Source organism: Dendronephthya gigantea, unplaced genomic scaffold (genome assembly GCF_004324835.1).
Source record: "Dendronephthya gigantea isolate DGI-Jeju-01 unplaced genomic scaffold, DenGig_1.0 000000F, whole genome shotgun sequence".
Taxonomy (NCBI): Eukaryota; Metazoa; Cnidaria; class Anthozoa; order Malacalcyonacea; family Nephtheidae; genus Dendronephthya; species Dendronephthya gigantea.
The window spans coordinates 1,399,311-1,414,616 of NW_021163010.1; the positions used below are offsets into that span (position 1 = coordinate 1,399,311).

Below are 15,306 nucleotides of genomic sequence, written 5' to 3' on the forward strand. Positions count from 1 at the left end.
TATTTATCTTTTATTGATATTTATCAGTGTTATACAGGTCATATTAGTCATGCTAAGGAGTTATTCCCATCTTTTTAATGATTGGTTCAAGTGAGGCAACAATAGTTGCTGCACTTGGCCTGTTTTTTGGATCTTCATCAGTACAACAGTGGAACAGAGCAACAACTGGCATGAATTCATCTTTCATTATGAAGTCATTTGGAATTGATGGTCTTGTTCCAAGAGCATTTAAGTATTCTTCATTATCTTCAACAAAAGAATTGATCGATTGACTTGTGTCAATCAACTCTGACATAGAGGAATCAATCGATGATGACATATCTAAAAAAAATTATTGGAAAATCATTTAGTTACTTTGACTTTGAACTGCTGTTGTAAACTGACAAGTAAACTTTTTTTTTAAATCAACCAAACTTAATAAGGCCATGGTGTGGTCAATAAAATATTATATATGCAAACTGTATTGACTATTATTTTTATTTTAGTGACCACAAGCAAGAAATATATGTCTTTATTAACTTACCTAACAAATTTACATGTGGAATAGCTAGTGTCAACATTTCCCATAGTAATAAACCAAATGGATAAATATCTGATTTATCTGTTATTGCTTCAGATTTGAATGCTTCCTTGGGTTTCCACGGTTCTGACCCGATGTAAATATCATCCTTGTTTTTCAAGCCACTGAGATCTTCTTTCAAACGCAATGAAACTCCAAAATCACACAACTTCACTTGGTCGAAATCACCACGAACTAATACATTTGCACTCTTTATATCACCATGTAAAAGTTTATGCGAATTATGCAGAAACTTCAAGGCATTAGAAATGCACCAAGCAACTTTCAGAATCTGGTTAGCTGTAAAGGTTTCTTCAAGGAAAGATTTTTCTTCAATCATATCCATTAAGGAACGTTCACAGTCTTCCATTGCTAGACAGAGTTCTCCTTTTTTTGTACCAGTAAAAGCACGGAATCCTACAATATATGGATGATTTCCAATCTGCTTCAAGACACTGGCTTCAACAGCTAACCTCTCTCTGATATTATCACTGGCTTTCATATTGCTTTTTTTAATTGCCCAAGGTGAATTGTACTTGCCATTTTTTTCCGGACTCCGTTTATATCTGTAGACTGATACACCTGTTCCACAACCAAGCTTCGCCATAAAAGGCGATGAAGGGATGTTAATTGTGGAAACAGTGTGTGCAACACCTTCTGGAGATTTCAGATCCATTTATTACTATCGTACTTTTTAAATTTGCACGTAAATACTTCAAATGGTTTATACAAGCGTCTCTCTCTCGAGCTCTTTCATCGGAGACAGTTATTTGCAACTTTTAAATTTTCTTCTCTTTTTAATCGTTGATTTTGATTGGTTAGCATTCCTGATCGCAGGTTAAAGCAAAATGGCGGATGAAATTTCCTGGCGCAGAAATTGGAAGCCTGAATTTGAAACAGAAGCATGGAAAGTTATTCATGTGGACTGTAAAGTTTATTGGATTAAATATTATTTCGAAGAATCGTTGTGTTCGTACAAAATTGCCGTGACAGATTGTGAAGGCATTTGGATCGAGGATGTCGATAATGAGGCTACTTTCTGTGAGAGAGCCAAAGTACAGAACTCTTTTAATATATACGATGTCATCGAGACTAAGAAGGTGCCTGCTTGAAATTTTGAAATTCATATTTTTTCTAGAAGTTAAATCCTAACATTGAGGCTCAAAGTGCGTACCTCATAAAACACTTGTCTGATTGCTTGACTGGTTTGTCTGGATTAACATTTTCTGCTCGGGAGGTGAAATTTCTACTTCTTTTTAGTCATGATTAATTAAAATTACTTATTAATCGCAATTAATATGTTATTAATAACTTTTTGCAAATTGTAAACCTGACTATCTGCAGTAAAAACTAAAATAATTAATGGTGATTTATTTGTAGCCAGGTACTGGAAGTGATTGCTTTTCTTTGTGTTTAAAATCTAAACTACCTGCTGGTATTCCATTTTCCTGGGAATTTTACTGTGCACCAGAACAAAAGCAAATGGTAAGTGGCTAAGTGCACTATAGACATGATTATGGGTCATAAGCTGCTAGCACGTACTAATGGTTGATATTTCTTTCTTCGGAATTCAGCAATGTCCTGTAGTTTTTGTACAGTACGATGATTGAGTATGTCATAGAGCTTATATAAGTTAGCAACATGAAACTGTTACTTCCATACAAAATATATTTGGTAATGAATCATTGGCAGATATATTTTCTTATTAGAGTTGGTTTTTTATTAGCACCATTTATACAATTATAATTTCTGAAAATAATGTAAAACGTTTATATTATTTTCAAAAATTATAACTGTATAAATGGTGCTAATAACAAACCAACTCTAATAGGTTACTTGAATTTCTTGTTTTAATTTTAACTATGCATACAGATGAAAGATAATCTTGTGTTACCCCTAATATCAATGGTTGGTGAGCTGCAGCGGAGACAGAAAGAATTGTTTAAGATTTTAAAAAGGAAAGATTATGAAATACAGGAATATAAAAATACTGGAGCTGTTTTACCAAGAAGTAAGAGATGTGATTAAATTTTTACAAGGTGAAGTTTTATACAGTACTTAGATGACTTACCTCGTCACATATGTGAAGTAAAAAAATCATATAGAATTTTACATGGGATTTTAATATAGGATTCAAATTTTAGCTTAAGTTAGTAAACTCTCTTACTTCATAAAAACAAAAAGACAGAAAGTAAAAAAGATTCATGTAACTAATCTGTGTTGCAGAATCATTTGAGACACAGCCATTTCTTCAAGATGACTTTGCTAAAAGAATGACTGTTTCAGAGGTACATATATAACTGCAGTTATTGTCCAATTTCATGATTTTGACTCCATGATATTTAAACAGCTGCCAAGCTACTACATTTTTGTCTTGTGCCCCCGGACGCCCCTATATAGCGGTTGCACCTCAGACACGGTCAGATTCCGGCCTGGATCCTCCCCCCCAAATCTGGAGAAGACTCAGTTTGTCTATTCTTTGCCCAAACTAAATCAATTATTAAATTAATAAGAAGACTGTTTTCTGATATATTTAATTTATAAATACAAGAAAAGTAATTTAATTTCATTTTGCGCAAAATGTGCTCAAACGCAATTGAACGTAGGGATTTCTTCAAGTGGTCGAGAATTGCGCAGAGAAAGTATGCGATGAAGAAAATCAAGAATTGTACAAACAAGTTATGATTAAGAGAAAATGGATAGAATTCAAAAATAATCCAGGTATGCGCTGAATAAAAGAGCCAAGTGCAGTAAGAGAAGGTATTATTATGCATTTATGTTTCTCATTGAATTTTGCAGTCCCTGTTGAAGAAGATACACTTGAAACTATTGGGAACTCACAGACAATTGGATTGTTATCAAGCATTGGTAACCCTAGATCATCGTGGGATACAAGACTTCCTCCATCCTTGCTTGATGAAACGTCACCTGAAAAACGTTCACCAATGAGTTCGCCATCGAAAAGCCCAAATAAAATATCACCAGAAAAATCATCTTTACAAGTGAGGAAATAGTTCACATTTGACAACGTGACTGTAAACAATAACATAATATTAGCAAACGATCGTTGTGACAATGTTTATGCTTTTCATAACTTTCATAAGGTAAATTAGTCATGGCAAATCCTATCAACCTTTTTTGTGTGTTTAGGATACGGAATTAAAACGTCGTGAAAATCTGCAGAAGAGGTTGGCCGAAGAAGCAGAGAAAAAGAAATCCAAAAAGAGGAAGAAACTGAAAATATGAATAAATTATGAAAGGTTTCAACAAATTTATGCCCTCTATACTCTGTTTCTTTATGATTCATGACATGTATAGCGTCAGATCAGCAAACCATACAACGCCCTTGTTTGGAAAGTACCGAAGCATTATCAAAAAATTATTTAATTTGATGGATTTGTGAAATAAGCTAGGTTCCTCGATCATGTAATCTGTCGAAATAATGGCTTCTACAAGAAACTAACCTCTCGCAATAGAGAACAAAAAAGAAGACAGGAATAGTTAGATATAATTTATGTCATTGATCTGGTGTGTTAGACAAAGTTTGGTATATTAATAAAAACGTTTCGGCATTTTGATTTGTTATTATATGGTTCAATGTTTTTGTTGTATTTACACGCAACTGCTGTGTACAATCGCTACAATGACAATGTATATTTTTTCCTTCTGGCTTCTGTTTAAGCATTTTGTTTCCAAAATGTTGTAAATATTTCAAATCGAATTAAATCATTTGGAAAAAATACAGGTTGCATGAAAGTTCTATATGTGAAAGGTTGTATAGTTATACCGTGGTCAAATATTTTTATATTTACGAAAAATACTTGGTTATTCGTGTAATCAAAAAGGCGGGAAGTGGAACACCTTTACTCTGCTGATGACAAACATTATCAGATAGGATTGAGATGCAAGAAAAATGCTCATTGACATCTCAATGATGAATGGGACAAACATATGGTGCCGAGTGAGGGGAAGAGGCACGTTAAGGAGATCGTCACTGCCCGAAACGGTGCATTTTCGAATTATTGTGGTTGGAATATCGTTAGCCTGCATGTTATTGACTACTGGTGATCAAATGCTTTACCATCAAAGATTCTTCTCTTATTTCTTAACTGCATGCACGGTCTATTGTTTCATTTGTTTTACAAGGATAAAGGATGTGTTAAAACAAAAAACGTGTTGAAATACACGGGAGAAACTAAAGTTTAATTTTCATCGTTAATTGTATACTGATTAGGTTGACTGATTAGTTGAAAAAACGATTAGTAATTATGGCATTGTTATTAAATTTAAGCTATTGAAACCATGGTGAGACAAGGTCAACTTGCGTCTCTGGAAATTTCAAGCTTTGTTAAAAATCTTCTCTCAGTTTAGTTTTTTTTTGCACTTTCGTGAACAAATGGTATGTTGTTTTAAAAAGAATAAATATAGAAAAAGCTCATTCTGAACAGAATACGGATATCTTACCTGGGTATTTTTGAAAACTAACGAGCTGTTCCCTGCATGGGTCGGCGGATCAAATGACATAAAAACTGTTTACTTTATATTTTTGTAAAGGGCTTGTTCAACGTTTCACAGGCTCAAGCGGGGTGACCTGGCTGTTTTGAACGTATTGTTGGTATTATTGCATCGCCTGATAGCATTGTTCCCGTACGTAAAGCCTGGCCATGATTATCTTTGGTGGAGGACGTTTCCTCTTATCTTTGCTGATTACCTGCGTCTACCAACTGTCAACAAATGCTCAGAGTAAGTGCGATATATTATTAGTTTAAGTACGACATAAGCTAGGATATTTTTGCGCGTTTTGTGTGATATACAAATATAAAAATACAAGCATCGATGTGACATTATTTTTACTTTCACAATCTTTGAACAATGCCCAAATCGGTTATACTATCATGCCTTCCTTTCTATCGGAATATCTAATACATGCTGATTTTTAAAAATTGGAGGTCAACCAGAAGGTGGTTTATCAAAACATACAAAGTAATCACAAATCGATCAACAGATTTTTACTTGATAGCTATCTGAAGTGCTTCTGTGTCTGCACAATGAACAATAATTGTACGATGAGCTAGAATCTATGTTCCAATACATGCTTGACGAGTCCTGAAAAAAAACACGCCAACTTTCTGTCGTATTAGGTGTTTTAATCCTAAAAAAAGATCTGTAGTGACAACAGGTGGCGATGTATTTCAGTTCAAAAGAACATTTTTTGAAAGGAAATCGGGCGTCAATTAATCTTAGTGAAAATTCAACATTCGCAATTGTCGCTTCCAATGAACTAAATGGGTCAATTGCGAGCATTTAGTTAGTGTGTACAATGAATTGGGTAATAAACCAAATATCAATGAAATATTGCTTCTATTTTGAACCATTTACAGTTTTTTGTACATTTTTTGTTCATGAATATCTTATTCACTACGTAAATAAGCGTTTTGTCCTAAAATGCGCGGACAGTTTAAAGGTGATGAAACCACCTCCATTACTGTCTGCCATACATTATGCATCAATGGGTGAAACGGAAAAAACGCGAAATCACTTGTCTCACCTTTGCCCTGTTTATTAAGTTTGTATGCGAGAGTTATATGTAGATATAAAAGAGCATCTGCTTGATTACTCAAAATAATTTGGTAGAGTAATATTATCACTTATTCGATGAGTGAAAATGCCACCTCGGAGAAATCTCTGCAAACATTTTGTTTATTTAATGTCCAACTATTTTACCATTATTTATTCATACCTTACTCATTACATAACTGCCAATAAGGATAAAGTTCTTTCTCATTTTATGGTGCTCATACTTTAGAATATATCGAGAGGATGTAATTTATAATATATATTTCAGGTTTTGCAGCTACGTATTTTTTGTCATTTTCTTATCTTGTACATGCAGCTGGAGCTGGTTGTACGAAAGCTGGATAGCGCTATCCACTTGATCATGGTTTTTTCAATCGCTCTGTCATTTCTTGTTGTTAGGTGGTAGAGCTTTGATTAAACCTTGGTATTCCGTATTCCTAAATTAATGATCCTCTTTCATAACTGTCCGCTCCAAAACTATAATTTCATTGCTTTGAGGGTATGTTTACAGGGGTTGAAAATCTCACTATTCGGTGGATAGGGCTATCCGCGACTTTCGTATACAACCGGCCCTTGTACTATAGTTTAAGGTCGCTAGAAACTATCGGCTTCCAAGTCCATTTGCCTTGAGTGGATACTCAATGTGCAATTACAAATACAGAGATAAGCTTTTCTCACCGATCAGTTATAGCTTAGCACTTTGCTGGATACAAGATTACCTGACATCATATACAGAAATACAACTTCCAAAAAATAGGCTCTAATGATAAATCATTATTTATAGCGCCTATGTGAGACATTTGTCCATCTTTTATCGCATATTTAGAATTTAGAATGTCTCGTGGCATTTCATTTCCCGCTGTGGTGATGACAGTCCAATGCTATTCAGGAAATCTCTTTAATAGCATTTAGAGTTACCAAAAGCTATCGGAAGATTCCATTCACAGCTAATAACTTCTACATTTTTGCACCATTCGCAAACGATGACTAGTATTATTGGGCCAATCCTTGCTTTATGATTTAAATGAATGATATAAATAAATAAAACAAAGCATTTTTTGCGAGATTTTGCACCGACACTTTCAATCTATACATTAGTGATTAGCCCGTAAGTTTTTATGAATGTCTACCAGGTTGTGAAATCATGCATGCATAATCAGGTTTTTAACAATAAGATTGCGATTGAGTTTTTTGCTCCCGTTAAATATCAAGTTTAGGAAATTGATTAAGAACTGTAGAAGAATTTGTTTCTTGAATTTGGTACTTGATGATCTACTCAAGAAAGAAAAATTAGATAGACCACAAAGCAAATGTTTTTAGGAATATATAGGTGCACATAAAAAGTCATGCACAGCCTAGTTGTCATATTTTATAAATTAATGGTTATATTTATTAGCAAATTTACCTAAGAATATGTCAGTATTATACGAATTTTTTACGTTGAAAATTTTAGTTTTTTCTACGTTTGATTCTCATCTGTAACTGGCAATATATAGAGGCTTTTTTTAGGCATAATCACAATATAAGTTTACTCAGTTCAGCGTATGGGCCCATTCCATATATGGCCGTATTTCGCAGTTCCAATCAAATCCATACGACCTAAACGAGAGAGCCCGCAAGCAGGGGCAGATTAGGAGTTTTCATCCTGAGACTTAATCCTCGACAGCTCAACCGATTCAACGTAATATCCAACATATTAACAACCAGTAAATTTTTTGTATCTAGCTGCGAGATTGTGCGCCAACATCTTCCAGCTGAGTCAAAAATTTTAGTAATGATTGCTATCACTTATAGCTATTTAATAGCTGAACTATAAATAGCATTAAAGAATCTGACTTAGACACAGTCTAAACCATAATTTTCTTCAATGGAGCTAATTCGCGTGAAATATTTTAATTCATATCCGGCATACTTTTGGTCTATAATCATTAAAATGCTCTTAAAATCCGGAAATACGAATATCTTACCTTAACTCATTTTCCTCACACAATTTCTCGAAAGACCTTACAAAGACCTTCCAAAATTCTCAACTTTTTCGCTTTATTCATTTCGCTTCATTAATTCACGGAGCTATAGTATAGAGTGTTAGCTACGTAAAGCCTGGCGAATACTGGTGAACGTATGTAGAACGCATGCACACATGTCACTAGCTCGTGACAATTATTACCTGCTCATATTCCTAGTCTGCGGAAAAACAATTTTTATAAGCTCGTTAATATTCTTTGCTTTCTGCATGTTTTAGGAACAAGATCCAAACCTGGAAGTTGTCCACCGCCGTCTCACACAATTTGTTCTAGACAACTAAATGATGCCTGCTTTGCAGACATTGAATGCCCCGGGGAACAAAAATGTTGTGATAATAATTGTGGTTACACAGTTTGTCGGGATACAGTATCTGGTAAGAAAACCTGTTTTGATGCAGTCTTCATGCAATTAAACCATCTTAAAACTTGAGCTTGCGCAGTGACTACTGAAGTGACTACTTGCGGACTGACTACTGAATGCCCGACACAAGTGCCCTGCATGTGTTTAAACAGATTTTCAAACACGCTAAGCACTAGGGTATACCCACTGGAGCATACCACCTCAGGTTAGCTAAACCTGTATAGTACCCAATTCAATTGAGAAGCGTCTTGTTCAAAGTAGACGCCTGAGAAGTGACGGGCACCCGCACTGCGCCGCAGCCAATCGCAAAGACGTTTATATGTAGCTTGCAGTTGCCGACAGGATTGCCAAATTACTAAATAAATAAACCAAACATTGTTATATATAGGCGGTGCTTTGTTATGATAAGTAATTTGGCTTATTTATTCAATAACCTATCAACCCTGTTTACCACTTGCATGGATTGTTTATCCCAAGCATCTGCACAAATCGTATTTTTCATCGTGACACTATCTCAAATAGACGAGGAAGGTAGTGAGCATTTACAAATAGCTAAACAAAGAAAAGTAAATCAACTAAGTGTGCTCTCTTTAGTAAAAAGTGATCATCGCGATTAACTCTGTAGAATCAACCATGCATGCATGATATGGTGCAATGACAATGATGTACAAACGAATAATTTTGGTTTGATATACTGTACATCAACGAAGATAAACGAAGAAACAACCAACAATTGCAGGTTATCTGATATGAACTGATCTGATTTTTACAGAGGTCTCCTGTGACATCGCAGTAGATCTTGGTTTTGTGGTAGATGCCTCAACAGCCATAACGCCATCAAACTTCAACAGAATGAAAACATTCATAAAAGACCTCGTGAACGAGTTTGACATTCGTGAGGGCGGGACACACGTGGCTGCAATTGCTTTTGGAGATAGAGCTAGAATGGTGTTTGATTTCAACGAATTGCAAGGAAGTGAACTAACGAGAGCAAACTTGGCAGAAAAAATAGACGCAATTCCACAAATTTCCGGGTCAAATAGAATGGATTTAGCTCTGACAATGGCTAAAGATAACATGTTCTCATTCGCTGGCGGAAAACGAGATAAGACACCGAGGGTAATTATTATAATTATTCATAAAAGATATCAGATAAAACGTATCTATTAAAATTTAAATTAAATTCCTTTATCACTTTTCGTACTTGCCCTATATAGTAGTAATATTTACCTAATTAGATTACATCGCCCACCACATCGTTCGTATACAATTATGACAATAGCAACAGCAAATATAAAGCTAACTTTTCCTTCGTAATACTTTTCACTATGCAGTTTCTTGTTATTGTAACGGACGGGATTGGAAATGAGTGGAGTCAAAACTTTGGTGACTTACAAGAGCTTGCAAAATCTTTGAAAGATGGACAAGTTGAGATCCTCGTTGTTGCGATTGGCAATGACGTCAGAATGGATGAGTTCAAAGCAATTTCATCCGGAGAAAATACTTTGTTCAATCCGAAACAGTTTTCTGATCTTAGAACTTTATATAAAAACGTTGCTCTACGTTCATGCAAAGGTTAGTTCTATTTCATATACACTAGATCTACTGTATACTAGATATACTAGATCAACTGTACCAAAATTCTGTACTGTACTAAAAACGAATCATTCAAGAATTCTATTAATGGTATAAAAAAGGCCTATGGCAGATAGTTGACTGTTTTTCTGATTTTCTTTTAGCTTGCAGTGACGCTGTTGACATCGGTTTCGCTATCCCGTCGAATTCATTTGCCCAATTTGAAGACCTCCGAGACTTTGTTAAAAGATCTTTGAATTATGTCGTTGCCGGGGCACATAATGTACACGTTGGTTTTATTCTTTATCACAAAGATGCTGAAGTGTACATCAAATTTGATCAAGAATTTGATTTATCAGAACTTAAAAAGCTCGTCGACACTATTCCTTATATCGACACTGGACGGAATGAGAATAGATTGGATTTAGCACTCCAAGCTGCGGCTAATGATTTATTTACTCTTCGTAGTGGGGTTCGTCAAGGTAATTATTTAGTAAACAAATTCTTTTGAATAGAAAGGTTTTTGGCTTTCAGTAGGGTTACCATTTCCGTTTTTTGTATATAAACTGCCTAATATGGTTTGCTCTGATTGATTGTAATAATTCAATTAGGAACTTTCTCATGATGCCATGTTAAAACTTAGAGAGTAGAGTCAGGCCATAATATGCAGAGAGGAAAGTTCTTTTGCTATAAAAGATTGGCTCATATCGTTTTACCGAACTACTTTTATCTTGGTTATACCCTAATTGGTTCTTGTTATACTGTTTAGGTGCATCAAAGAAGTTGGTAGTAGTTGGTGTGGCATCTGTCTTCTCCAATAGGCCGGCGATCTATGCTGCTGAAGAACAATTAAAATCACTAGGAGTAGACGTAATTGGAGTGGCTTATGGTTCAAATGTAGATACGTCCACCATTAGACGGATTTCCAGCAGTCCAAAACAGGAAAACTTTAAAGTGGCTTCCACCATCACGGAACTTTTAAGTCGAGTTCCGAGATCAGTCGTTACATCCACCTGTAAAGGTAAGCTAACCTTCGCCATGATCTAGTCAGACGATAGATGCATGTTGTCATATAACCCTTCACTATATAGTTTTCTACTGCAGGCTTCCAATCTGTTGGAAGGCTAACACGTTGGGCTGCATTTTGTTAACAACCATGTTCGTGGGGTGTAGCCTTCACGCATGACATTGCTTAGTCCTGTTTTCACCAACCCAGATTTTCTGCTGCCTGGGCAATCACGTTATCGTTTTTCGTTTTTCAGTTTTATAGTTGATTAATTACAGTTTGTTTATAGGTAAAATGGGTAAGTGTCCTTACACAATAGTTCCTGAAAGTTGTCCTGCCAATAGGTTTGAAGAATGCAAAGTTGATAAAGATTGTGCAAATGAACAGAAATGTTGTCAACGTGGCTGTGATCGGAGATGCAGCGCACCAAAGAAAGGTAACTATCAAGACGTAAAAACTATTTCAAACTTTACGTTCCTTCCTGCGCAGCTGAGCACAGACAGTGGCGTTGCCAGATTCTTTCTGGAGCGGCAAAATCTAGGAAATTATAAAGTCTGGGAGGAATAGATTTTTATTCTCTGACCTAAAACTTCAAAATTTTTAACTCCCTTCCCTCTTTCCCCCCTCCTCTCATTGAATTTGAGCAAGTGAAAGTCTGAACAAAGATTCTGGAAATCATTGCGGGACAACAGCCCCGCTCTTTCTGGTGTTCCTGAGCAGAAATTAACCATCAATGGTCATAGGTCATTATGACGATGCTCTCAACTTCTCTACATTTGTTTACTTTACTTCAAGGTTGCTTCAAATCATTGGAGATAGCATTTCTGGTAGATACATCATACTCAGTGAGTGACGAGGAATTGCATCGGATGAAAGATTTTATGAGAGAAATTGTGAATGGATTTAGTATTTCTGAAACTGGAACAAGGATTTCTATCGTTACATATGATAGAAACGTAAGAGTCCCATTGAAATTTAAAGACAACAGTAACGCAAAGAGTGTTTTTACTCATATTAATAACTTGGACAAAACACGTAATTCGGAAAGACAACTTCATCTTGGTTTGGAAAAAATTAAGTCCGAGGTATTTTCACTCGATGCAGGGAAACGTCAGGTTAGTCCTTATTCTGTATTTCTGTATTATCATCTCTGGTTTATTTCAAACCTGTTTGTGGAAGGCATTTTACGTTGTTTTTTTCTTTCATTTAGGGAGTTCCAAATGTTTTGATTATACTAAGTGGTGGTACTCCAACTAGTAATTTGAATAGATTAACAGAACTGTCAACATCATTAAAGAGCTCAGTGGATATCTGGACAGTAGGAAGTGGACCTGAATCGTCCTCACAATATCTCAGAGATATCGCAACCACCTCAGCCCAAACTCACAGATCAACTTTTTTTGAAAACCTATCTCCATTCACAACTACAATCACTACAAAAATTTGCTCAGGTAGTGTTGTCTCATGCATTGTTCATATGGTCTGGATTGTTCTACATGATTTAGCCGAACCACCAAGGTTTCTTCATAGCATAGGAAAAAACACTTCTTGTTTTTAAGAGATGAACTATAAAAATTATCGCCCCTGTTTCCGACCCGGGTGCAAAAGCAGTTCATTTTGACTATGATTTTTTTTGAAATACCAATTTTATAGAAAAAGCAGGTCAGTGTCCAAAACCGGTGAAAACATTTTGTTTGAGCCAGAGAAATTTTTGTGAAAGTGACTACGAATGTCCAGGATTTTCCAAATGCTGCTATGATGGATGTCGGAAAATCTGTTTGAATCCTTCTTGGGGTACGTATCATTAAAATATATCCAGCTATATTTTTCGTGTCATTTTGTTAGTTATATTTTAACTGTTTTCCCAATGGCAAAGATCATCCTACCATATATTCGAGTATTAATTCCCACCACTTATCACCATGGCACTATAACTAGCATAACGATCGTAATAATTGAAGCACTATTCGCACTAAGGTCTTAAGTAGATATGCCAACACTTAGTTGAAGCTTAGCTTTAAAAATCCGTTTATTTTGTGTTTATCTTTCAGTATGTAAGAGGCCATTGGATCTTGCTATCGTGTTGGAATCTTCACGAAACCTTGAGGAAAATGACTTTCGTAAAGTGAAAATGTTTGCAAAAGATCTCGTTCAGGCGTTAAATGTTGATAATTCTCAAACTGAAATTGCCCTTCTCTCGTACAGTGACACTGTCAAAACTCATTTTGAATTCAAAAAATATAAAGGTAATTCAGCTCTGGTATATTATAATTATATTCATACATTCTTTTGCGTATTGACTTTTTCGGTAATTACGTCACAACATTATCGTTTTAAATTTAGAACCATCTTAAATGAGATGGATTTCAAGTTTTACTCTCACGAGCAACTTGCAAAGATGCAAAACAACCTTCTATAACCAGTGCATAATTTACTAATAAGTATAGGGATAAGCCATAACACGGGAACGAGGCTCGCGGTCTTGGCCCCTTAGTCTCGCTCTCGTGTTCTGGCTTATTTACACATTTATTGGTCAAAATAAAAATCTTTTTCATACATGTGTAGAAGAAGGATATTTTGCATCTTTGCACGTGGCTCGTGAGAGAAAAACTTGAAATCCATCTCATTTAAGGTGGTTCTAAATTTAAAACGTTGTGATGTTAAAATAGTGTGACGTATTTACCGAAAAGATCTATTGTAATATACCACTGGATAATGAATTATCAGTTGTGGCCACATTATAGGTATTTTGAACAAAGAAAGAAATATCATCCGCGCAATAGATCGGGTTTCGTACAGTGGAGATACCAATATTGCAGCCCATTTTGCATTACGTCGAGCACATAGGAAACTATTTACCACTGCTGGTGGCTCAAGAAGTTTGGCTGTTAAAGTAAGTGCTGCAATTTACTTTTTTTGTTACTTGACGAGACATTTAACGCGTTGCTTAATCATCCAACATTTTCACTCTCAGTCGGACATAAGACAAATATATTAATATCGCCCCCCTCCCCAAATAAGCTTCTAACTACGACCTAAGCCTTTTCCGCATATAGCTTTTCTATTTCAGGGTTTAATATTCATAACCGATGGTGTTTTACCGGGCGATAACACAAATATTTTCAGAGAAGCAATGTCATTAAAGAGAGCTGGCGTTGCTATATATCCAATTGCTGCCTCGAAGAATCCAAACATAGCTGCCTTAAAAGAAATTGCCTCAGAATCCAGTGCTGAGCACGTGTTTCTTGCAACCTCCCTTCCTGCTATAATACAATATGTTCATCAAATATCACAAGAAGCTTGTAAAGGCACGTATATAGTGTATTATATTACAGAAAAGTCACGTTTCTCACTAGACCCATTGGACTGATGCATCGCCTAGCCCAAGTCAAATGATTTTCTGCTTGGGTTACCCTTGAACTGCTGTAGTACGTCACTCAGTCAAATTGTATCTTTTTATTAACATTCATTTTAGCTGAGGCACCACCAAAACCTGTAAGGGTGGTAAGTCATTTTGAAATTTTATTTAAATCTACTGATATATTCGATTCTACACTTGTGCCACGCACTGGTTTTCAACTGCGAAGTGGAATTATATTCACTTACAGGTGCTTAAAATAGCACTATAGCGTGTAGTTGAGAAACGTTGGGTATACGTAATATACTATTGTAGTATATTCATAATAATACAGTATAGTAATACGTACAGATAAAATATTGGGTTGCAAAATATTCGTTTTACTGTATGTTTCGTAAGTACATTGTAAGCCGGATATTAAACCATGCATACGCTTGGCAAATGTTGATTAGCAAGAATTTATTTAACATTTAGTTAATTTAGTATAGAGAATTATCACTCGAATAATATTGTAACAACTCACAAACGGTTCTTGCTAAACTTTGTAGATCAAAGGTCCTCCTGGTGTCCATGGCAACCGTGGACCACGGGTAGGATTTATCAGATTTTGTTTTCCTGATTATTGAAGGACATGCTATGATTTATTATTATTCAACCCTTAAGCACAGTCGTATTAAGTTCCCAATTGTCATTTTCCTTCACTCAATTTAACTTCACCTGAAATGATGATTTATTTTCGCAGGGTAGACCAGGACCACCAGGAGCTCCTGGAATTTTAGGAGCTGGTGGACAACATGTGAGTATAGAAGCTAATGCCCTTCTATATCTTCAGCCCTTATTTTTCCG

The 15,306-nt window shown here is 35.6% G+C and overlaps 4 protein-coding genes across 4 annotated transcripts in view; 3 read left to right on the plus strand and 1 right to left on the minus strand.

Moving 5' to 3' along the window:
- Positions 1 to 29: 29 nt before the first annotated feature.
- On the minus strand, positions 30 to 1,288 carry LOC114518528 (lymphokine-activated killer T-cell-originated protein kinase-like). The gene is made up of 2 exons (XM_028538569.1): positions 524 to 1,288; positions 30 to 321 (listed from the first exon to the last, which is right to left on the minus strand). The coding sequence occupies exons 1-2, from the start codon at positions 1,233 to 1,235 to the stop codon at positions 53 to 55; spliced, it is 981 nt and encodes a 326-aa protein (XP_028394370.1). The 5' UTR covers positions 1,236 to 1,288; the 3' UTR covers positions 30 to 52.
- A 114-nt stretch (positions 1,289 to 1,402) lies between these two features.
- Positions 1,403 to 2,587, plus strand: LOC114518422 (non-homologous end-joining factor 1-like). Its single transcript, XM_028538413.1, has 4 exons — positions 1,403 to 1,614; positions 1,698 to 1,796; positions 1,940 to 2,044; positions 2,432 to 2,587. Exons 1-4 carry the CDS (start codon positions 1,408 to 1,410, stop codon positions 2,585 to 2,587), a joined length of 567 nt encoding a protein of 188 aa, XP_028394214.1. The 5' UTR covers positions 1,403 to 1,407.
- Positions 2,486 to 15,306, plus strand: part of LOC114515587 (collagen alpha-2(I) chain-like) — a 32,154-nt gene continuing 19,333 nt past the window's right edge. Inside the window, exons 1-17 of the mRNA XM_028534875.1 lie at positions 2,486 to 2,570; positions 5,114 to 5,302; positions 8,379 to 8,534; positions 9,294 to 9,640; positions 9,856 to 10,096; positions 10,261 to 10,578; positions 10,866 to 11,117; positions 11,392 to 11,538; positions 11,898 to 12,217; positions 12,313 to 12,553; positions 12,756 to 12,896; positions 13,154 to 13,348; positions 13,847 to 13,995; positions 14,173 to 14,410; positions 14,578 to 14,606; positions 15,009 to 15,050; positions 15,203 to 15,256. Of these exons, the coding sequence (XP_028390676.1) occupies positions 5,224 to 5,302; positions 8,379 to 8,534; positions 9,294 to 9,640; positions 9,856 to 10,096; positions 10,261 to 10,578; positions 10,866 to 11,117; positions 11,392 to 11,538; positions 11,898 to 12,217; positions 12,313 to 12,553; positions 12,756 to 12,896; positions 13,154 to 13,348; positions 13,847 to 13,995; positions 14,173 to 14,410; positions 14,578 to 14,606; positions 15,009 to 15,050; positions 15,203 to 15,256 (2,949 nt within the window). The 5' untranslated portion in view covers positions 2,486 to 2,570; positions 5,114 to 5,223. The remainder of the gene's footprint in view (positions 2,571 to 5,113; positions 5,303 to 8,378; positions 8,535 to 9,293; positions 9,641 to 9,855; positions 10,097 to 10,260; positions 10,579 to 10,865; positions 11,118 to 11,391; positions 11,539 to 11,897; positions 12,218 to 12,312; positions 12,554 to 12,755; positions 12,897 to 13,153; positions 13,349 to 13,846; positions 13,996 to 14,172; positions 14,411 to 14,577; positions 14,607 to 15,008; positions 15,051 to 15,202; positions 15,257 to 15,306) is intronic.
- LOC114515594 lies at positions 2,795 to 4,125 on the plus strand. The gene is made up of 3 exons (XM_028534885.1): positions 2,795 to 3,280; positions 3,359 to 3,561; positions 3,710 to 4,125. Exons 1-3 carry the CDS (start codon positions 3,241 to 3,243, stop codon positions 3,803 to 3,805), a joined length of 339 nt encoding a protein of 112 aa, XP_028390686.1. The 5' UTR covers positions 2,795 to 3,240; the 3' UTR covers positions 3,806 to 4,125.

Excerpts from the sequence above, each read along its gene's own strand:
- LOC114515594 (XM_028534885.1), top strand. The coding sequence starts at position 3,241 with ATGATTAAGAGAAAATGGATAGAATTCAAAAATAATCCAG. Across the intron at positions 3,281-3,358 it reads AGAATTCAAAAATAATCCAG|TCCCTGTTGAAGAAGATACA; the intron begins GTATGCGCTGAA and ends TGAATTTTGCAG. Across the intron at positions 3,562-3,709 it reads CAGAAAAATCATCTTTACAA|GATACGGAATTAAAACGTCG; the intron begins GTGAGGAAATAG and ends TTGTGTGTTTAG.
- LOC114518528 (XM_028538569.1), bottom strand. The coding sequence starts at position 1,235 with ATGGATCTGAAATCTCCAGAAGGTGTTGCACACACTGTTTCCACAATT. Across the intron at positions 322-523 it reads TCCACATGTAAATTTGTTAG|ATATGTCATCATCGATTGAT; the intron begins GTAAGTTAATAA and ends AATTTTTTTTAG.
- LOC114518422 (XM_028538413.1), top strand. The coding sequence starts at position 1,408 with ATGGCGGATGAAATTTCCTGGCGCAGAAATTGGAAGCCTGAATTTGAA. Across the intron at positions 1,797-1,939 it reads TAACATTTTCTGCTCGGGAG|CCAGGTACTGGAAGTGATTG; the intron begins GTGAAATTTCTA and ends ATTTATTTGTAG. Across the intron at positions 2,045-2,431 it reads CACCAGAACAAAAGCAAATG|ATGAAAGATAATCTTGTGTT; the intron begins GTAAGTGGCTAA and ends CTATGCATACAG.